The 23,843-nt window shown below is 38.3% G+C and overlaps 1 protein-coding gene across 1 annotated transcript in view; it reads left to right on the plus strand.

Moving 5' to 3' along the window:
- The window catches only part of LOC308114193 (CUB and sushi domain-containing protein 3-like), a gene marked incomplete at both ends in the record, with an annotated part of 224,717 nt that overhangs the window by 38,273 nt on the left and 162,601 nt on the right, over positions 1–23,843 (plus strand). Inside the window, 3 exons of the mRNA XM_080470880.1 lie at positions 134–246; positions 9,928–10,122; positions 20,487–20,733. Coding sequence (XP_080327006.1) covers positions 134–246; positions 9,928–10,122; positions 20,487–20,733 — 555 coding nt within the window. The remainder of the gene's footprint in view (positions 1–133; positions 247–9,927; positions 10,123–20,486; positions 20,734–23,843) is intronic.

The following is a 23,843-nucleotide window of genomic DNA, read 5'->3' on the forward strand; positions in this document are numbered from 1 at the left end:
GGTTCATTTAAGCATTTGTCTTACTTTTTATCAAGCTTTCACTAACTGCACAATGTCATTATGGGGCGTAAATGTGATGATAGGACTGAAATCACACGCTGAGTTCTGAGGTCTCTCTCTCTCTTATTTGCAGGTTAACAGGATTTACCATCCCGCCGCCTGTGACCAGTTCTGGCTCCATTTTTTCACTGAGGCTTACCAGTGACTTTGCAGTAAGCGCGCATGGATTTAAAGTTGCTTATGAAGGTAAGGAGAGCGTCATTTCCTGTTCTTTGTCTCTCACTGTTTTTAGAAAAAGAAGCATCTTACATTAAAGATGACCAAATATGTAATCCATTTAAGAGACCACAATGAGGAAGCTTCTCATAAATTGGGTTATCGTTTTAAAGAAAAATCCATCATCCAGGATGTGGTGGGTAGACACCATTTGTTCTTAAGAGAGCGGCATGCGATCATGCTTAATCCACCTGATTTCCTTGTGGACTTCCACTGTTGAGTTATGAAAACATTAGGTACTTCAATTAAGCAAATTAATCTCATATTTTCCAAATCAACATCCCTCCCCCAAAAGTCCTGAACCTTTTCTGTGACTCCAGAGGTGCATCTGAAATTGCATGGCAGATGGTGATGGGAATTAGTTGAGCTAATGGATGTACTGAGTTATCTGTGTTGAAGCAGCGCCGAGTGCAGCGGGGAGCTGTCTAAATATGAACTATCCTTCTGTGACCATCTTGCTCCCTCCTGCTCCTTTCAGGTGAGCCTCTTTGCTCATCCGTCTTTGTTTTTTCCCCTTTTCCTTCTTCTTTCAATATTCATTTGATCATTTTGGTTTCTCTTCCTCTCTGCTTTCTTTCAGCCAGCTTGTCTGCATCACTTTACTTCACGATCTTTTAGCCATTTCGTCATGTCCACTTCCTGTCTCTTACATTGTCCTTTACCTGGAATGACTCCACCACCTTCTACCCTAGACCTGGCCAGTCCAGGACCTCGCTCCTCTCCGTCTGTCCATTTGTGTTCTCCCTCTGTCCCCTGCTTGGCTTCTCTTCCTCCCCTGTCTCCTTTTATCTTGTTCATAGTCTCCAGCAGGTTGCAGGGTTGAATTAGATCTTGTTCCTTTTCTTCATCTTTTCAATATATAATGTATCACAGAAATTCATGGACGTTATCTTCTTATATAGCTGTGAGACATTTTACTCTCATTCAGTATTGGAAAAAAGTAATTTCAAATAATATTTTTCACAGCGAACATTCCACAGACTTGTTGAATTTTCACTTTAAAAGTGTAGGAGTCAGATTTACTATTAAGACAGAAATGTGATAAAGTAACACTTAAATCATTTTCTTATGACTAAAGCACACTATTTAATAACCAGGTGTGCAAACAGTGTGTACAGCACACATTGTAGACGCTGAAAGTTTCTCCTCTGCTTGAGTCGTATTCACTTCTTTCGGTTATTTGACTCAATGTGTGAAAATACGAAAACAATTTTTGATGTCAAAGCTGGAATACCAACTGATCCTGGTGCTTGGGGCAACTTTACACAAGTGTGATGTCGGAGCTTAAAGCCTGCAGTGTCCACAGATACAGTTTGATCTTGGGGAGCTATACTCAGAGGATATCTGATATTTCTTTTATGCCAAGAACCATTTAACCAATCCGAATGAAAAGTTTTTTGTGAAACCTCACACAAAGAGGGAGGGAAAAGTATTGGGACATTCATTCCTCTGTCAATTTCTGCAGCCACATATTGACAATTTGACTAATTCAAAATCAAATATTGAATTTAAAAATACAAATGCTGAAGATAGAAGCCAGCTTTTTCCAAAGGCCCATTTACATTTTTATTGATTCGATCAGAATTTTGTAAATTTGCATAAAGAACACCTAAATACATTTCATACCTCTTTGCAGTAGGCCAAAGCACCATTAAGGGATTATTGCCCCCTTATGGGAAATACCAATCTATGAAACATTATCAATTGAGATGGCACACTTGCAATTTTCAGAAAGGGAGATGTTTCATTTCATCTGCTCAACAGGTAAATTTGATATTTTCACGTACAAAAAGTGTTTCGTTCACAACATCGCGTTGTTGAATATTTCACCGTCATCAACCCGTGATTGTACATTTACATTTTTTTCCCAGGATCCCTCATGAATGACATGTATTAGTGAGAAACTGTGCTCATCCATAATGCATTTCCCAACCACATAAGTCGCAGTCATTGCTGTATACCTTTCTCTCTTGTTATGCTGATATGGTTTGCTAAATCCTGCGCATGAATATGTATATGCTGCGTATTCCTGTGGTGGAAAAAGTGCGACGCTTGTAGACTCTCCGAGATGATTGAATCATGCTTGCAATTAGGTGGATTTGAATCCACGAGCATGCAAAGGACACAATGAAGGACACGACCAGATGGAATTTAATTTCTCCATGGCCTGTCAATCTTTTATCAAGCGTGTTGGCATACCAACCAGCTTCAACTTTCTGTGAGTTGTATGACTGAATAGTTTTAGCTTTCCTGAACCGTCACGACTCTGTGGACATGATTCTGCAAACCTAACGCTAACAGGGTCAAGTTGCATTTAAAAAGCAGTGCAGATATTTTTCTGCAACACAGCTAAACAGAAGCCACTGGTGCTGTCCCAAGGAAAAGGGATAGGCTGCAGTCAGATGCTCATCTTCTCAGCTGTGTGAAAATCTATCTCTGTGCCCTTTGTTGAAAGTTGATAACAGAAAACAGTGCTCAATTCTATCTAAAACCTGCCTTGTTGCCATTTCAACCTGCAATTTTTTTATTTTTTTATTTTTTTTTGAAAAAGTCTTTCAAAGACAGCTGACCTATAAAATGTAATTGCATCTTTTCTCCCCAAATCATTTCATGTCCGTCTGCGGGGAATGCAAAGTGTGCACCGAGTTGGAAAAGTATGCTTGTGCGTGCCTGTATGTGCTTGTGTCATATACCAGCTGCCTTTGCCTGTGATCTGACATAGGTTCAGTCAGTCCATATTTCCCCTCCTGCATAAAACGCTCAGTTCAGCTCAGCTCTGCAGTCAGTAAAGCAGCCAGCCAGCCAATCGGCCGGCCAGCCAGCCAGGCAGGCAGGCAGGCAGGCAGGCATGCATGCAGTCTACACAGACAGCTCCTGTGGGGAATGTGTACTGCTTGTGTGCTCACAAACACGGCCACTCCGTCAAACCTCCATCTTCTTCAAAGGGCTACAGAGTCATTAGATATACAGGCGAAATAAATAGCTGAACCCCTGAGAAATCTCGCACCCAACTACCTCATTTACTAGTTCACATAACTCACTCTTTACCACTATCATGAGGAATAATGCCAGCCGGTCTCTCTCTCTTTCTCTCTCTCTCATTGTGTGCGAGTTGTAACTAAAAATCATAGCTAAGTGTTTGTTATGCTGAGTATATACTGTGATCCTTTGAAGTCTGCAGTGCTTTCTTTTGAAAAAAAAATAAAGTTGCTTATATTAAGATAATGTAGCAATGATTCAAAGCACACAGTTGTAGTTTACAGTTGAGTCATAGAGGTCTGACTGAGTTAGAAACGCCATGCACCATGATGGTAATGTTTAGTTTAGTTTTATGTTGCATATCAAATAGTCCTTGCTGATTATAATGTTGGGCTCCATATGTTTATATTGAGTTCACGTTGCAGACTTGCTGAAGCTATGCGAGAATAAAGGCACTCAGTGGGCCTCATATTAGCGTTGTTGGATTATTTTTCCCCACCTCAAGTTAAGTTTGTCCATAATTTCAAGTTTAGCACAAGCCTCTGGTATTTAGGAGCAGCTGTTTTCTCTCGGTTCAATTATACCAACAACTTATTTAGAGGCCTCCAAACAGCATCTCACACTCTCAGGATTGTATGTAAAACACTTGATTTCTTTAGGGGGTTGTTCAAATCCTAACAAAAGTGGAAATCCTTTTTTAAAAGTGCCTTCCCCCCCCCCCCCCCCCCCCCCCCCCCCAGGTTTCACACTCACTTTTTCAGCTCAAACCCGCACACGGTTCTATTTGTACTCAATCACTTTCATCACAGTGGGGGGCCTCATCCAGAGCAACTGCTTCAAATATCTGCAGCCTGTTATGTGCATTATTTCAAGGGTCCGTGTCTGAGACACTGCTTATGACTTTCCACACACCAAAGGGCAGTGAGTCAGAGCTGGTGTAATTACAGCCAGGGTGCATCTATTTCCTTTTAATTAGTGACCTGGGGTTAGTTTCTTAAAACACTTCCTCGTGAGAATGGGAGTTATGTTTCTCCACTGTCATGCTTTCAAGAACACCTCCCAGTTACATTCCTTTTTTCCTTTCCTCCCTGGAGTTAGACGAGTGTTTCTAAAATCACATATCATATGGTGTTGTTAGCTGTATGAACATCTACTTATTTGTTTAATAGTATGCAAATTTAATTCTTTGCTTGTTTTTTTTTTTTTTATGAGCCTGGTATTTGAATGAAACACACATTTGCATAGAGCATCACTGGAAAGTTACCGAAGACTCTTGTGCATTTTGGAAAACATGGCCTGAAAATCTTTGAAAATAATTTATACCTTATCACATTTTTATTTGGCTGAGTGCAATCTGCCCGATGTCCCAGCAACATCTGGCTGCTGAAATTAGTGCTCTGTTGAGGCACTAGCTGAGGTTCATGGGGTGCAGTCTCTTTTTGGGTATGATTTGTAACAAGCGCAACAGTGCACTAAGTTCTGAGGTTTTAATTTCGCTCAGTCACGTTGGAGTCACAGTACGCTTCGGTTGAAAAGAACTGGAGTGAATGATTGTGGCGATACGAAAAATTCGGAAAAGGCCATTTATTTTGAATTATTGAAGTATCAGTGATGTATGACTGGCACCAACTGATGAGTGTAACAGGTATAACAGGTACAGATCTATTGTGTTGAAAAGCTGAACTTGGCTTTCGTCTGAGAGAATAGACTAAAGGTATTTGCTTTACAACATTATGTTGTCCAGGTGTTTCATTTTTGGGGAGAGTAAAACTATCTGCTCTTTAGATACGCCAGTAACAATTTAGAAAAACAGACAAATTTTCAGACTTTTGTTTGGCAACAGTTTTTTGTATTCATGATCTTTTCTTTTTTTTTCCACCTTTTGTGGTTCTGTGATTGAATTCAGTGCCAAACATGGTTACATTTCTAACCTGCCTTCTGTTCTACATTATTCCACAAGACAGGTGACTATTCAGCCCCTATAAGTATAACTTATGTTTTTAATATTTCATAATGTGCTGTTTTTTTTAATGAAGTGGCTCCTAGAAAGGGAATGATAGGTCATCTAATATTGAAAAGAATGTTACGGGTATTGCAAACACTTCATCTCTTATAATCTCACTCCAAACTGGCTGCTGTATGGTCTAATATTTTGAGAAAGTCTTTTCCCTTCACCTCCTAAATCAAACTCATATCTGTAATTTGAAGTGCAAGGTGTCATACATTGGTTCTGTGGTGCATGACATTTTTTCAGTATCGTTGGCAGAGTTCTCCACCAAAAAGTCAGCCAAATAATGTTTGCCAGCCCAGCCCAGCAGCCAAGTTCCAGCTTCATTTTTTTTTCTCTTATTTTTAATTGGGTTGTGATTGTTACACAGCCAAAGCACTTTGTCCTTTTTTTTTTTTTTAAAGTTACTGCTACTGTTTGCAGTTAATGATTGGTCAAATACTACTCGTGTGGTGCAGGGAAACAGTTTTTCTGATGTCAAATTGAGAGTAACAACTGGTTGCATACAGCACAATTCCTGGCTCTTTGATTTTTCTGTATTGCACATATTCCTTTTTTGTTTTTTTACACGCGTCTGTTTTCAGCTCGGCAGCGTGCTGAAGTTAAATCCAAGCATCACACTGTAAAGCCGTATTGTCGTGACGTTGTAGATATTTAGATTGCCTTTGAAGTGCTTTGTCACACTTTGTTGAACTCAAAAGATTTGATATATCAAACAAATAAATTTCAATTTCATAGGTTCCCTCACCGTCCCACAGAGACATATTTTTTGTTTGTTGCTGTGGATTCTGCACGGCTGTGTGGAGTTGGAGCTCATAATATGTTGCTGCATCTCACAATAAAGCAAGGCAATGAAAAAGAGAGGAAAAAAGGAGCAGGTTAGTGGATAATGAATGAGGTTTGTTCATGTATGTTGATGGCTCTGTAGAGACTGTTCTTTAGGATCTTTTTTTATCCACTTCCATACAGTTTTATCCAATTTCAGATCACTGAGCAGTGTAGCTTATTGCAACTGATGATGGGCAAAGATGGGGAATTTTAGAGACAATAATTAACCTCAAACTCTTCAAAGGTTTTGGCAGTTTAATAAAGACTAGTACTGTACATCGGTGGCATTTTTCACTATGCAGACAAAATTTACTTGGGTGACTTTGGCATAGTCTTTCTGCCCTATTCTTTGTTACTCTGTCTTTTTAGGTGAACTTGGTCTGTTTACCTTATTCCTGTAACATCAAACAGGCTGACATGGGTAACCTTTACCAAAATGTGTGTAAACATTAGTTTACATATCTGCTGATGCACACTGTTGTAGTTGCAAATGAATGTCATAATTAGGAATCTGGCCGTCCCTCCACTTTGCTGACCTCTGCTCCGATCATAAGTCAATCATAGACGCCTTTCACTCGTCATCTCTACATCAGCTTCGAATCATTAGCACTGCAATGTGTGTGTCACCATTATATTCGACCCACAGTTTGCTGTCCTTCACAAATGACTCCATACTCGGGCTCTCAATCACTAATTCACATTTATGGATTCATTTTTCTGTGCATTTTTGTAACTTATGCAAATAATTGCAGGGATCAGGTCTAAATCATTTTTACAAGATATTGAGTGTTTGTACATTGTTTCTTAATTTAGTAATATGCTAGTGTATATGAAGGAACTAACTAGATTGTTATTCTTTTTTTAATGAAAAGGCAATCAGGTATCAGCATTTTTTTTCCTATTTCTGTTGCCACGTTCCGGAGATCATAAAAAAAAATACGAGCACATGCTTTGCTCCCGTTTGCAGTCTGTTGTTGTTTAATTTTGCCCGTAAACATAAACAGCCGGCAAACCATGATGAGGATTTATATCGCATTCATTAGGGATCATACGTATGAGAGATGCGTTTTTGAGCATCTGCAATGTAAAGTGGATTAGTAATTACATTTCAGGAAACATTCCTGGAAATTACCATTGAGAAACGTGACTTTGGAGAATCTATCAGTGAACCAGGGTCTCACGTATGCTCCTCACCATTTCTCTCAATCCTAGATTTACTTTGCATGCTGTTTCAGTATGCTTAAAAATGCATTTCTTATTCCTGGCCTGCCAGTTGGAATAATTAAGAATAAACAGATGGCACATATCACAAATAACATTTTTAGCTTGACTGCTCAATCAGGCTGTGTGTTTAGTTATTGGTTGAAGGAATTATTACATACTACTGTCAACACGAGTGCTCTGAATCAGACACGCATAGTGATCACTACCTGAAAGCTCAGTCATAAAGTATTCTTTTTTTATAAACATGCAGAGCACTTTGTGCTACACACAAAGTATGAAAAGTGCTCTATAAAAAAAAGTTTGATTTGATGAAAATACAATGTTGATATTTGTTTTTGATATGAGAACTCTTGAGTGAAGAGAACATGCTCGCATATCCACCAGGCACTTGTGTATTAAACCTATGTATTCCGGAATGATGCCTCAATACTTTGCTTTTAAAAATTAGACTTTGTTGGCAGCAGTTTTAAGCAGCCTCAAGTCCAGTATAATATTTAGTCTGTAGTCTGACATGCATATGTTAAAAGTTTAGTTGTACAAACTCAGGTCAGACCCCATCCTGCCTCCAAAATGTCAGTCAGCATTTAAAGTCGGGCAGCTGACATGTGCTGTAATTGCGAAAGGAAATTGGTCCCGATGAGCTCCTTTTGTTTTGCGTTTAGCCTTGGAATAAAAGGGTAACAGATGAATCTTGTGCTGGGAAATGAGAAGAATGGAGTAAAATCGCACACTGAAGGATTGTGTTAAGCTCACATCTCAATATAGATGATCAAATTTGTTCTCCACTTTAACACAGTGATCATACCCAGTGCATTGCTAATGTTAAGTATTTTTCATAATTTTTAGAAGTCTGAATTTTTTTATTTTTTAAATTTAGATGTATTGTACTGTTGGGGTAGAGATGGCTTGGGTCAGTGTGCTGATAGATTTTGTGCACCGGTTACATCCTCTTCCTTTTCACATTAAGATACTACTTGTAAATCAATAACTGATAAATTGTAGTCAATTAAAGACTTCCTAATTTATGTGAAAAATATGTAGTATATAAATTTTAACATTTCATTTTATAAAGTTTCTTTTCTCCAAGAGGATAATTTGCACAATTAGTATTGCTCTTTTTGTTATACTCTAGTCTTTCATTACCCTGCAGAGCTTTATTAAGTGCTTAATATACCACGAGAAATAATAAAGATTGTAATTGAATAATATAACTTGAAATGTGTTTGAGTCTGGCATGCAAATATCATACATACATACATAATGTTAATTCCCCAGGCGAGTACATTCAATTTGATGATAGACTTTCATGTACTCAGCTGTTACTTGAAGAGACTTAGATAAGCAATATACTGAGAATGCGATATTCCACTTCAAAGATAGTGCATGGTGTTTATACAGTGAAAATATTCCTCATGATGTGACAAAACAGAAAAATATTCAGCCGCACATTTGAAAAACATCTTAATACAACCAAATTCAGAGCTATTTATTTTTCTCAGTTTTCTTTCCAATTTCAAACGATACTTATAAAACTGATGACTGTAGTCTTTATTTAACATAAAGATAGAGCTATAGTCTGCAACATATAGCAAAATAAAGTCTTGTAGCTCCACAGTCTTTCTCTTGCTTCTGTTCGCAGTGGAGTTATTGAAATGCCAGTGTATCAGGTTAGCTGGCAACATGACAGACAAGATGATGTGATTTCGTTTTGCTTTTCTGTTTTTGAGTCTTTTTTCGTTTTTGTCCCCCTGAATCCTCTCATTCTGATTCTACGTGGTTACCACTTATTCCTTTCTACTCCGCACCGCTCAGTTGAATGCCAAACCTAATTCAGCTCTCAAAAGTACAGCTGAGTTTCACGAAGCTTCATGAAGCAACAGTGAACATGGCAAAACAGTATAAGAAACATGGAGCCAGATGTTCAATTACTCCTGAACCCCTTACATTTTGACAGTATATTTCAACAGGGCTCCCATCTCCCTCAAGGGGCCTGCAAAGTAATGTAATGAGTTGTGACTCAGTACTGTAGTTCATTTAAGTTACAACAAAAATGTAGTGCACATCCAGTCTAATCTTCTTTGAAGAAACATTTATAAATGTCATATAATTTTGCCACAACAATGAAGTATTACAGATAATTCAGGTACATAATTTGATTCTACTGCTCTTGTACCTCCTTTTTTATTACAATGTTTAATTTTCTTTTCTAGTACATTGCACTCACGTACTCCCCACATTGCTCCTTACCAATATAGATGTATGTTATTCAATGAGTTCTTAAAGTAAGATGGGTAAGACAACCGCGTGATAGTTTGAGACTCCCTGGGCAGTTTATTTAATCTTCTCACAAATTAATCTCTTCTGTTATGAATGAGTATCTGAATAACACATTTTCATGCAATTTTGGCAGATTTAGTTTTTTCGTTTTTGCTTCCAGTGTCTTGAACTCCAGAACAAAAACGACAATGCCACTTCTGACATGTCAAGAAAATTTTGTCTAAACATAATGTATTTATGTCTACAGATTAGGTCAAGCACATCTTGCAACATTTACATTTTTTGCAGTACATTGTTATTCTTATCTGCTTTCTCTCTCTTTTCCATTTTTCTAGAGCTCAGAAGCAGCTCATGTGGAAACCCAGGAGTTCCACCCAAAGGAATACTGAATGGAACTCAGTTCAACGTCGGTGACAAGATACGGTACCGATGTGTCACCGGCTACGTCCTGGACGGACACTCACTCCTCACCTGTGTGAACAATGCGGCAGGTGTGTCGGTGTGGGACTTTCCTGTGCCAATCTGCAGAGGTAAGGATGTCTTATCTCTTAAGATAAGTCGCTAATTCTTTTACCTGCATGTGATTAGGTTTTTTTCCGTTCACTGCTGTACAATGTGACTGCAGGATATCATGGAGAGCTCTTGATGTTATCTTCATATTTCAGGGATCCCATAAGAAATTCAAAATGAGCTGGTGATTGGTTTCTTTTGACCTTCTCATTGGAGTTCTTCAAATTCCTTAATGTTAATTGCTTTTTAATGATTGACAGTTTGATAGCTGTGTGACTGGCAGACTTGTCTGCACCCGTGATGTACTAAAGTCTGGCGCAAGTCTTCATTAGAGCACTACATTTATTTGCAATCTGATGGGATGGAATAATTTTAATCACGTTGAAGAAGTTGATTGGAGGCTCCATGACTCAAAAGGTTAATTAAATATTTATTCCTGTACAGCCAGTAGCTTAAATGCACTAATGCTGTAAGCAGAACTGGCACATCTACTATGTTTGCAGCTCCGTTTGGGCTATAATTTGACTCCTGTCAAGTTGGAGAGTGATAAATCCAGTCTTTGTGCATCTTTTTCAATTTGTTCAATCACCTGTGATGCACATCCTGATTTATCAGGTAATGATGCACAAGATATAAGGTCCCCATAGGAGAAGGCTCAGACGGTAATCTCACCACTTCAGAATACTTATGCTATATTTCAGTTTGCATATTCAGTAGAATAAGTTTGGATGTACGGTATAACTGCACAGTAGACCCGAAACTAATTTATAGTGAGGTTGTTTTTTTTTTGCACAAAAATGTACAAATCCACATTGCTTGAGGTATTGCAGTTTATATGTCTTACACTTGAATTGGTTCATAGGAGTTTTTGCATCATTTGCCACACAAAAACTCCCTCGCATAATCAAAAGTGCTGCTATGCCCTGGACTTGAACCCTTAAAGATGCTGTACATCGGTATTTCATCTCTGCAAGGGTTTTATGCCCAAGTATCAGGATCACAGAGAGTAAAGAAGACGTTACAGTGCAATGACGGTTTTAACTGACAGTTTGTTGATGAATGACCGACTAGTGCTCTTCATATCATGCTGTTTATTCATTTCTGTGGTAGAATGAGACCTATATCTGGCAATTCAGGCAGCTAAGGTTTTAACACATAAAACTCATCTCCGAGAAAAGATGAAGCCAGAAATATTTCCTGGATAAATCATTTAGTGGATAAACAGAAGATTATGCTGGTGGAGTTGAAGTTATGGAACTAGTGGCTTTGTACATCAACTAATGTGAACCTTCAAAGTTGGCATGTGTATCTTAATAGATGGCAAACTTTGCTCTGAATGTCATTTGAATCAGCGTCCCTTTACCCTCGGTCATTTTGTGCCAGAGACAAAAATACCTGACAGATATATTTGTTATTTTGTGAGTCCGTCACCACTTTATACAGAATCCTGCAAGCTCATAGATCCTCAACATTTGCCAAAAAAGGCCTGACTGAAAGCAATTCCGAAGTTACTTTCCTTCATGTCCAATATGATATTCTTCTGAGTTGTTTTGTTATTGTGTAGAGATGAACCTCAATCAAAAGAACTGTCCTCCGCATCTGCTCTACTGATCCCAGCTGATCATGAATGAAGGCAGGGTACTTTGTGAATATCCTCACTCAGTCATTTTCACATCTCGTGGCAATTTAAACCCACCAATTAGCCACTAATGCATCTTTGTTTGAGGGAGTTAAAAGGAGTACTCAGCGATAACCCACTGGAAGAACATGCAAACTCCGCAAAGAACGACGAGGCTCCTTCTTGCCATGAAGTGAGAGTGATTACCACTACACCATTGTTCTATTAGGAAATAACCATACAATGTTTCACTGAATCACAATTAATTGTTTTGTACTATTGGAATGTTTTCATTTAGTTTTATTGGATTTTCTTAATGTAAATTGTTTATGTAAATGACCCGTATTGTTTTTGTTTTGCTAGGAAGCAGGGAATAAACTCATGTTTAATTGAATGAATTAGACAATTTAGTTGTGGACAACTAGGTCTAAGACATTAAGAAACCTTCCAAACATAAGAGACGATATATGAGCAAAAATAAAAATAAATCGCTATCACAATACCATCCCCACACACCCCAAGGCCAGCAGAGCAAATTTGCTCATGTCAACTCATTCCACAGTTTGAGGCAAGCAAGTGGCTCAGCATATGTTTGAGAAATGACATGCTTGGAGGAAAAAAAAAAGACAAAAAACTGCACATGTAGGATTCCTTTCCATTTAAGAATGGTGTTAGCCTCTATTGCCACAGGCCAGAAACATTGCTCCTTTTCAGGCCTGGGCACTGCTTGAGCCACACTCTCTCTCGTCTAAATCCGGGCCGGCTCCTGTATACGGGCAGATGGTCCTTTGATCTTATTTCCTCAGAGATCCTGCCCTTTCTGCTCATCACCAATTGTTTCACACTAAACACACACACAGCAACACAAAATCTCCTCCCAATCCACCGTCCACCCCCCGCCGCCTCGTAACACCTCAGTCTTTCATCCTGTCGCCTTCTTTTGTTGCCCTCTTTCTCTCTTTCATGTTCCTCCCAGTTCTCCGCTCCATTCGCGTCCAACTTCCAAAGTCCCCAATGTTTGTCAAACCTTTGCGTGTCTGCGAGCGATAGAAAGACTTAGAAATGGAGGAGAAAAGTGCAAAAGAAAAATGCTATATTTAAAGCGGCATAATGAAGATGTGTGGTTGCAAATTTGAGTAATATTATACCTAATTGCTTAAGCGTGGAATTATCTGATATAAATGTATTTGCTGTGAAATGTCAACTTGAATTTAATTAAATGTGGTCACTTGCAGAGTTAACCCTGGAGGCACAACTATAGATGGATAAAGTGCTTCAATTTAGTTCTTCTTAGTCCTTCTCCAAAAGATGCAACCCACACAACCCCATTTATTCATCTCTGTTATAGAGAAAAGTACAATTTACACATTGATGGATTGAAGTGTCGGTGGGCATCACACGAATTCCATTATGGTTTTGTGGGATTTATTGAATCACCATGAAACTATTATTTTCCTAATGTGCTCCATGTTTATGAATGTACATCAAACATAAACCTGTGCTTTGGATCTGTCCCTGCGGATGGTAACACAAGACGTAGATTAGGAGATGTACGTGCCAAAAAGACGGACAATAGTGGACTGAATCAACCCCACACGGAAAGGCAGCAAATGGAGAATTAATGGCTACTCTAATTGTGAGTTACTACTGCTCCTCCCAAAAGCCCATTTTGATTCCTTCCATTTAAATAGTCTCTGGACATTCATTAAACCAGGCAGCGAGACGGCAAACAGGGACAGCACGGCAACATGAGAATATGCTCTATTGATACACTGTCATTCTTACTGCCAGCCAGTATCTGACAGAATAGAAAATGAAGGCACAGTAAAACGTTGGCTTTTGAAAACATTTCCTTGTTGGGTGAGTTGATTGGACTAAACACGCAGCTCTCTCTGCAGTGCCTCTTAAACTCTGCATCAAATTGAGAATTTGAATATGAAAATGTGACTTGGACTGAAAATTCTCGCCATCGGCGAATGGCCAAGTGAGTGCTAAGTCGTCCTCCGCAGTCAGGATTGATATAAAAATAGCCTAATATCTTCACCAGCAGTGACTGCAAAGCATACTTACATAAAATCCATAAGTGTGGAAAGTGTTTGTCTTGAGAATTGGGTTACCAGTGCAAGGCTTTTATATTTAGTATGCACTGATTTCAAAATAACATTTAGATGACAATGAGGGTGCCTGCATTTCATGAAACAAAAAGGAGTAAATCCCATGTGCTAATCCCGTATTACAACTGTGGCTGTGGAGCCCGTTTGCTCATTGAATCATCCTTGTCTTCACTCATAATTCATTTAAAGTCTGAAATTACTCTGAGATGGTCACTTTAATGAAATGACCTCCAGCATTATGCGCAATGCAAAATAAATCGTATCTCTGCCAACCCGGTGCAGATCCTCAAATACCTCAACCCTATTTAAAGTTTAACATGACTTGCAACTGAGCAAATGAGAGACTTACTGTAGACATAGTGACTGCTTTTGCATTAACACAGGGATTATTACAAAGGAAAAACCTGAGGTAGTGTAAAAAATTATACATGAGTTCCTTCCCTTCTATCCTTGGGGGTGAATATTTCTAAGTAGAAAGACAAGTGTTGTATATCTGATCAAAGTTAAGGGGAGAGAGGCTTAATCCCTCCTCAAGTAGCATTAGATTGCTGATGCTGGGGATGTAAATGAGCTCAGCTTAAAGCAGTCCTAATCCTCGCCACCATCTTTTTTTTTTTTTTTTTTAACACCACCAACGTTTTTAAAAGGGAGAGGGAGAGATCATTTTTAAATCCAGAGCATGCTCTAATGATTTGCTTAAGCAACACATTGCCCAGCATTCAGTGCGTCTTTCATGTCGCTCAACCTCCTTGGCAAACTCTACCTTGCATTCTGCCATGCGTCTCATTGAAACACTGCACGCACTGTATGCACGGAACCTGTGAGGCATTATCTAGTAAAAGCCATTTGGAATTTTTAAGCTGCAAAGCGTTTTTTTTTTCTTCAGACAGCAGTGTGCCTGTGCATGATTTACAGCACTATGCATGGATGCTCCCCAAAGAAACCACGAAGAAGCCCGTCTCGCTGCTTCTGTAGCACAATGAATTCCTCTTAACCATCTACCTAATTTTCCTGTGCAATTTGTCTACAACTTTAGACACATTAATGAGTTATAAGTGAGGTTATTATGATTAAATGTGGTTGTGGACATATATCTTATGCTGTCAGAAAGCCCTCTGCTGAAATATTGGTGATTAATCCGCAGCACATAAACTCGCGAATGACTTGCACCTTTTTTTAGTTGCTTTAAAATAGAAAAAAGAATTAAAGTTGCTTCCACACCACTGCCATAGCCACCATTTCCAGTGGATAAAAAAAAAAAAAAAAAGCTTTCCTTCATTACTGGTCACTCCTTTTGTCCATTGCTTTTTGCTGCTACCTCTTGAGATGAATGATATTTGCCAATGATCAGAGCAAATGTCCATCATCATAGAAACCACTTCAGAGAAAATCATAAATCAGCTTTCCCCCACAGAAGCCTATCTTGATGTTCAAAGATCTGAGAAACAAGAGGGGCTTTCATTTTTGTTTACAGTTTGTGCAAGGAGCTTTTTAGTGTCTCCCCCCACCACCCCCAGCCCCCCATCTCTATGATAATGTCAGTGGTATCATTTTCTACAGTGGCAGTTGTGTGTCCTCTGTGCCTTTTAGTCAAAACCCAGAACATAAACACTGCAGGATGACAGCCTGCGGTTTTCGCTTAGTGCAGAAACACACCGCAAGGTCTAAGTTAATTTACTTTTATCTACAGCACTGTGTCTTACAGCTCTGTGTTGATATTTGATTGATTTATGTATCATGTTTCATCGCATGATGCCTGAAGGCCCTGGCAGATGCCCTGCAGATTCTCAGATAATTGCGCGAGATATATTCCTTTCACGTTGAACAATATGAAAATATGGACAGCTTTATGCCATAAGTGCATATGCAATTTAGCGAAAGCTTTTATCACACAGCGCTGAAGGGGAGTTTAAAGAAGTGTTTAGATTTGAAGAACCTTGGAATATGCAACTTGTTTTTTCTCTCTTTCACTGCAGTTTTCTTTTTACTTGCAAATCAAGCTTCCATAAGATGCTGGCTTGTTATGTTGGGTGATGAATTGTAATGAATTTTTATTCATCACTGCCAGATGTTTAAAACTTAATTTACTGCATGTGTTTGTACATGTACCCTAAACAGTTGTGTCTTCATTAATTCATGGAGCAAGGCTATTTTAGTGACACGAGCTGATGTTACAGCAGATATCAATGTAATTTGGCCCAATCCTTAAAATCCTTTTCGGCAACCTTGTTCAAAACAAACAGCATCTTGTGTTATTCACAGAATTGTTGCTCAAGTCATTTTAATGTCGAACTGGGACACTAAGTTACACGTTTCAACATGCTGTTGTCACAAGAATTTTCTGAATGTGTTCTTCAGTGCAAGCCGGGAAATTGGATTCATTCTTGTGATGTTGATTAACCAAAAACATATTTTTAAAGCAGGGCTGGTCATCCAAATTATAATTACTTACATTACTGTAGGAACGGCTATTATTTCGGAACTTATACATTTATCAGTATTTTCATCATTCACATCTTTTTCTATATACAAGAACAATTTAAACTGTTTGTCTCTTCTGAAATCGTAAGTTGCCACTGAAAATGTAATTACAAAAAATACAACTGTTAAGTGTAAACTGTTCCACTAGATTGATTCATTTAACTTTAAAAAATGCCACATTGTATTTTTTTTTTTGTGTGTATATTTTTATTGTTTTGACAATATAATCTAGTATAATCAAATGTGGGCAAAACTGTAATGAATACTGAGTGATTTCCTATTTTTAAATAATACATTGTACTTTTCCTTAATTACTATTAGCAATATAATTCGAGGAATATACCACTAGTTGCATTTAAGTAAGAAATTGCTGTACTCTTTCTCCCTCTGCTTGAAAATAACAAATACACCAGTTTGTGTACATATTTTTTCATTGCAGGGGGTCCAGACTTTTGCCTTTCCCTTATGAGATCTAACAAAGATTGAATTGAGATGATTTGGATTTTGCTGTTTCAGACATAAGACGATTAACTGCATTGAAGTCCATGAGGTCATGATTTAAAATCTGTGGTTTTATCTGTCTTCTGACAGTGTGTCTGCATCCTCCACACCACATCTACATTCAGCATTTATTTTCGTTTACAGACCAATTATTTTCCCTGTACATAAATGCTACAACAACAACAGCTTGCATTTCGGTTTGCTTCATTTAGTCCCAAAATCACCTGCAGTGTACATAGATGTTGTTCAGAATAACATTTTTATATTTAAATGTGGTTTGAACTATTGTTGCTTTCCGTTTGTTGGAAAAAAAAAAGTGTAATGGAACACTATTGGTATCTTGTATCTTGTGGGGACTGATTAAAACTGACTCGATATTTAGCATTTCATGAGCTCTTGAGCTGGTTACTGTTGTAAAATGAGTTAATCTGTTTTGACTGGACAGTATGAGTATATATGTGCAAAGGCATTTGGTTCAAATCCCCTTATAAGATGGTCTAAAATGAACTCGTGCTTTTTCAGTGCTTTAAATGTCCAGCCACTTTGAATACAGGCATATGTGATTCAGTATGGCTACTCATTAATTTTACATTTCCTGTGATACTTGTTCTTTCTTGTGTCCAACTTGTTTCCCATTTTACTGTTCCCTGTTGTCAAGGCACTTCTGGAGCACAATAATTCTCACTGACAGCCTCACTACATAATAGACTACCTAAGTAATATTGAATGACCCTGCTTTAGGAATGACAGTGGAAAGCCGACTCATATCCTCGATTACCAATTTTACCAGCTTATAGCAAGCAGTGTGTGCAGTTGTTTGTTTGAATTGGATGATGAGTGAAGGAAAAAAAAAAAAAAAATGTTTTTCTTTTAGGCAGAATCCACCACCGGACTATAATAGCCTTGGCAGATATTGACCAGACATTGAGACTTTGAGACCCCTACTTTCTGGATGAAACAGATGAATTCATTCATAAAACATAATAAGTTCAGCACTGATCCTGTTTTGTTATTCCCACGAACTTACATTATACTGACCTCTGAGTAAAATCTCAAAACTTTTAGATTTTACTTTAAATTTGAACAATCATTTCAGCTCATGCAGGTAAAAGATTTTCAAGTGTTGTGGTGAATCCTGAAAAGGTAATGCTGAATACTTTAGCTTATGAGGCTGTAATATTACAGCCATAGATATTGTGGGAGTGATATTAAAGTGACTCCTACACTCATACTTGTGTTACAAAAGTAGGATTTACTGAACCTATTTTACTTTATTTCTGGTATGATGAAGTGAAGTAGAGGGGAAGTTCTCATTTTATCTGTTTAAAAGGCAGCATTTGTTTCATTCTCCACCATTCACTCAAGAGAGTGCAGATTTAAAAAGTTCAAAGATCATGATCAGAGTCGAGAAAGCACACGTTTACTCCCTTATTGTATTTGTGTGGAAAATGTAAAGCTTCTTTACATGGCGGAACAATTCCATTCTGGTAAAATTCAATATAAAGCAGGAGAAAAGAACAATGTGTCATTTGGGATTGAATTGTAATTGTTTTTTAATCATATTCCTAAATATAATTGGCTATAACATTAACCAAAACTGCCAAAACCAATTAAATGAAGTACTGGGAATACAAAAGCACTGAAAACACAATCCATTACCATAATCGTAACCATTACCAACATCTACCATTGTAGGCCATCAACATTTTATTGGGTTATAAAACATTTTTTCATTTAGTGTCAAAATTGAAAGTCTGGTGTTCTGATATCGATAAAGAAAGAAGGAAAAAGGATGAGACTGAAGCTGAGGCAGAATGTATCCCTCAGTGAATAATAAAAGCTTATATGTGAAATGTTTAGACAAAGGATGACTCAATCTTGAAGAATCTGCTCATGGAGGAGATGACTCTGACCTCTTAAGATGTTTGTGTTGAAGCTTGCGGTTAGACTTTCTGACATTTTTCTTTTCCTTTTCCATCCGATCAACCAGTCGTCTCTTTATTAGTTCATTAGAAAAGTCCAATGTTCCTCTCACCCTTTCCTCTTGTGCCTTTTTGTCCTCTCTCTTCCCCTTGTCTCTTTTTCTTTTCTTTTTTTTCTGTCTTTTCCCATCCTCTCCCCTACACTTGCTTCCCTTCTCATTATCTCTTTGCCTCTCCAACACGTCTTTCTTGCTCAATTTGCCTTGATGGTCATGAGGACGTTTCACGCTGCCCTCCTGTCTATCATCAAGGTTAAAAAGTAATACAGCTTCTCTGGTCAGATTCTGCAGCTCTTGATATTGGATTAATTTCAACTGATGGCCAGTAACTCCACAAATCCTTCAGTTACCTCTTTGAAATGTCATCTTAGATTTATGGAGGAAAAAAAATATATTCCTCACTTGGGGTTAGATTTAAATGTTGAATAGTATGACTATAAACAGAATCATATCATATTTCCACTCATTTTTGCATAGAGGGCTGCAAGCGTAGAACACATGAGCCTCCACCAAGCCCGCCCTTGGTGTCTCCTGCAAATGAATGTCTCCCCTGAATATGAATCATGCATGTATGGACAACATTGATGTCTCACACAGTATCAATTTCCCATCTCTTCCCACCCTGTAAAGACTTTGATCAATTGCTGTACTTGTGCTAGTGTGTCAAAGGACATGCGTCAACCTAACTAGCAACTCTTCTTCGACCCCCTTTATCTTCTTTTGAATTTTATACATCCACTTCCTTGTTCCTTGACCAATCGTGTAATGCAGCATACACGAATGTTCCAAGGCTGGCAGCTCTGACAGCCCAGAGTTTGAGCACTGAGCCATCAAAGGTTTCGCCTGGCACAGCTGAGTGTCACATATTAGTCTTAAATGATGTGAAAACTGTGAAAGCCCTGCCATCATTAGAATTCTTCAGGGAGAAAAAAACGGATACAGGGATAGAGGGGAGGGTAGTGAGCAATAATAGAAATATTGGAGAGGGCTCACAGGAGAGGAATGGGAGTCGGACTACCAAAGCAAAAAGAAAGGGAGCAGGCCGATGTTACGGTAGAGTGCATTAACATTCACATGATGTGCTGTGCTGTGCTCACAGTTGAGAAATTAATCGGCATTATAACTCCCTGTTTATTACTATTTGTGTATGTCTCGGAGTAAACAATGATGAATTACTGACTGATGGAGAGAGAGAAGGGAGAATCTTGCATCAAGAAATTTTCATGACTTACTCCTTTGCATGGAGACTGCAGTAAAGTAAGCTGTGACAGAATGAGCACACTGTTAATTTGCAAATTGCGCTGCCAATTGCTACTCATCTGAAAGCCTCATGATTCTTGTCACTCTAAAGAAAACACAAGCAACCTTATAATTTTCTGTTTGATATCATTAACGTTTCCGATAGTCAGGCAAGATTCTGTTGTAGAAGTTGGACTCGGCGATGTGTGAATGTGTGAAAAACAAAATTGTGTTGGAAGCACAGGCTCGGTGTGCAGCTCCTGTCTGTCTGTGGTTTGCATTTATCTGAGGGGACAGAAACATAATGTTTCATGCCTCCAACCACTTTTCCAAATGTTGAACTTTGAGTAACAGGTTCAAAATAACCTAGGGATCCCTTGTCTGTTTTACTGCGCCTAATCCCATTTGCCCTGTTTTTTTTTGTTTTTTTTATCCTTTGGTGATTGACAGCGGAGGACACATGCGGTGGTACCCTAAGGGGCTCCAGTGGGCTCATCTCCAGCTTCGATTTTCCCAGTGGTGACTCCCCGAGCACTGGCGGAGGTGGAGGTGCTGGAGGCCTCGGAAGCAGCGGAGAGTGTAAATGGACAATACTGGCAGATCCAGGAGACACCATCTCCCTGGTGTTCACAGAATTTCAAATGGAGGAGAAGTCTGACTTCCTGGAAATAGAAGGATCAGAGCCACCGACTATATGGTGAGTTGACCTGTGAGAAAATTAAAAAGTAGTACTTGTCATATGTTTTTACTGTGATCGGAGATATGCACGTGCATTTGTTGTTGACAAGACCTTGGTGGCAATGTGATCTTGTGGAAAGTTACATTGTATTTGTTGAAATGCAAGAGATGTTTTCACAACTGATTGCAGAACAATGTGCGCTTGTGAAACATCTGTAAAAAAGAAACAAGATTTTTAGTACTCCAGTAAAACTCTTCTTGTGGTCCATATTCTGTTCAAGAAACAGGGCTACCAAATTGAACATAAACCGAAATCTCAGAGACATTTATTCCTGTTGGTTCATTTTCTGAGTATGTCGTCAGTTTTTATTGACATGTTAAAGCCGTAAATTAGTAGAACGTTCAGTATTTCAGTCGGGGCTTAAAGACCAAAAGGTACAGCTGTCAAAGTAGATAATGATCAATTCACTCAAGCAACTTATAGAAGAAGAAATACAAAAACATCCACATGTGAAAGAAGCAATTAAAAAAGAAATCTAAATGATTTAATTATGAATAGAAAATTATAACAATAAAACATTAATCAAACAGTGGAATGAAATTATCCAATCTCTCCTTGGTGCCTACGGTGCTGTTTTATCATAACAACCACATAAAAACAATGGGTCCAGAGAAGAAAATGGATTTGCATTGTAGATTTAATGAGCCATGAGATTTGTACTTGCTCTCAAAGCTCACAGTGAGACACAGTGAGACAAAGCTGTATTACCTGAAGTTGATGTGTTAGTCCTGGTGAAAAGGCTTGCGACCATGTCGTGCACATTTTAGCATTACTTGCAAATCAGCTGCATGTATTGGAAACTGAAGTTAGAAAACATCGGACCGCAATACAAATAAGCCTTTAATGAATTTTCATGGAAAGCAGTGTGCAGAAAGATTTTTAAATACACCTCATGGTTCTAATTGAATTAAATCAATTCAAAGAGATTCCTTGTTGCATAATTAAGAATACACTTGAATAACCATTTATCGACAGGGTTTTGTTTAAAATGCAGACTTGGCATGGTTCAGTTTCTGTCTTTCTGCATTGGGGGTTGATGTTGAAGTCATTTCTAACCGTAACAAGGATATATGAAATGGGTTTAACCCTCAACCTTCAGCCTAAGGTTATTCATCTCCTTTGCGTGCTGTGTGGATGGGAGTATCAGCCCGCTTTATGTGATCCTGCCAGGCATTAATTATAATTGGCTGGAAGAAACCCCAATCAATCAGTGAGCTACAAGCTCTGTTGTCCCTGTGAGTTGTCATTTGGAGTCGGAGGGAGAGAGGGAGGCAGACACTGTGTCAGTGAGAGACCGAGGCAAAAGGAGAGGTGCTCCGAGTGTGGTGATGACTGCTAAGTATTGTATGTTGACGTAGCTGAGAAGACTGTGACAGGGAGCCGATATGGGATGACACTGATGTGTTTTGACAGACCATCAGGTAACCCTCTTCTCATACGTATGAGAGCTTGGGAATTTACTCTTTCATTGACATGAATGCAGTTTCCATTTTAAAGCTTCCAAGCTGCAGCTACCATTTGTTTCAACTGGTCATGAAGCACTTGCACATGTAATATTGACAGTACACTATGACATAATGAATTATTGACAACAGTGTTTGTTGAGAGATTATATTGTTGGTTTGGACATAAAGCATATCTACTATATTTTGCCAGTTTTTTTTGTTTCTCACACACACTCATAACTAGTCGCGCCAACATCTTGCAACCTATTTAGCAGAAAACGCCATAAGCAGAATTGAAAGAAATGTTGGTATCACCTCCTATAATAACCAGTTTCTGAAATTCTAATTAGACAGTTTTTATATGCAGCGTTTTGCTTTATTGAATGAGTGTTTCCTGATACCTGTCTGAATGTCTGACTGCTAGTGGTTTGGACAATTTTGACATATTTCATCATAATTTCTTCTTACCTTCAAAATTAAATTATATGCTGTACATATGAAAGATATCGAAATGATGATTACAATGGTGATACTATCGGGTTCTTTGTAATTCCTTTACCTATTAATAATATGTTACAATATGTTTGTATATTTTCACAACTGTCATAACTTACATTTGAATGAATGCTTAATAACCTCAATATACTGTTGAATTATTCTTATGTTGCCCATTAACAAGTAATTAAAGGTTGTTAAATGATTATTGGAAAAAAAAACAACCCACGTTCAACTTCCCCACTGGTTTCAAATCAATTATATCCATCTTTAAAATGACACCAATTACTTTTTTTTTTTTTTTTAACAGGTAAAACAGTTTAAGAAGCTCAACTTTCCTTTCTGGAAGTTTTCCATGTGTGTTTAGTTGTTACCGTGCATCCCTTTTAGTTTGTCGATGACGTTCTCGTATGTCACTAAATGTCAGACGCTGTCAGACAGAGTTTTAGTTTTAAGCACCGCAAACCAAATGGGGTCCCAGAGAGCGATGGCTTCAACTTTCCCCGGTAAACACATTCACACCAAATGAATCCTCCACACGCATAAAATTCATTGCGATCACTCGCTGACTTTTTATGAATGTTTCCGGCACGCGCAAGGCCGTTGGACAGCTAAACTTTGAAACACCCTAACATATAGCACCAGCTGCAGGTGCAGACAAGAAAACTGTCAATTTACCCTTGGAGGTTTTACAGCTGCTCAATAGTGATTGACAGCCGGGAAACTCAAATTCTGCTCGATTTAACATCACCTGTTCATTTTCTCCGGGATTTGAAATGTGATCCAACTTGTTATCCTCACTCAACCTGTCTTATTGCGTCATTTGAGAGGACACACGAATGCAATAGAAATAAAAAGCTGCAAATTTGAAATTGTTATTCCCAAACTGCATATTCTGATATATTTCCCCAAAAATATAAATCAGCAATGTCAAATTTGCTAACCGCATTTCTAAAGATGAAAGAAAACATGCTCATTTAACCAGAAAGCCAATCCTAGATAGATAAATCTTCAAGCTATAAAAAAATCCCAAGCTATGGGCCACAATATGTTTTTCTGAGGACTCTTTAATGCCTTTTATCCTTTGATCAATTGAAGATTTCTATCAGATCTCTGCAAATGAGTTTA

Source organism: Lipophrys pholis (genome assembly GCF_963383615.2).
Source record: "Lipophrys pholis genome assembly, chromosome: 9".
In the NCBI taxonomy this organism is placed as follows: Eukaryota; Metazoa; Chordata; class Actinopteri; order Blenniiformes; family Blenniidae; genus Lipophrys; species Lipophrys pholis.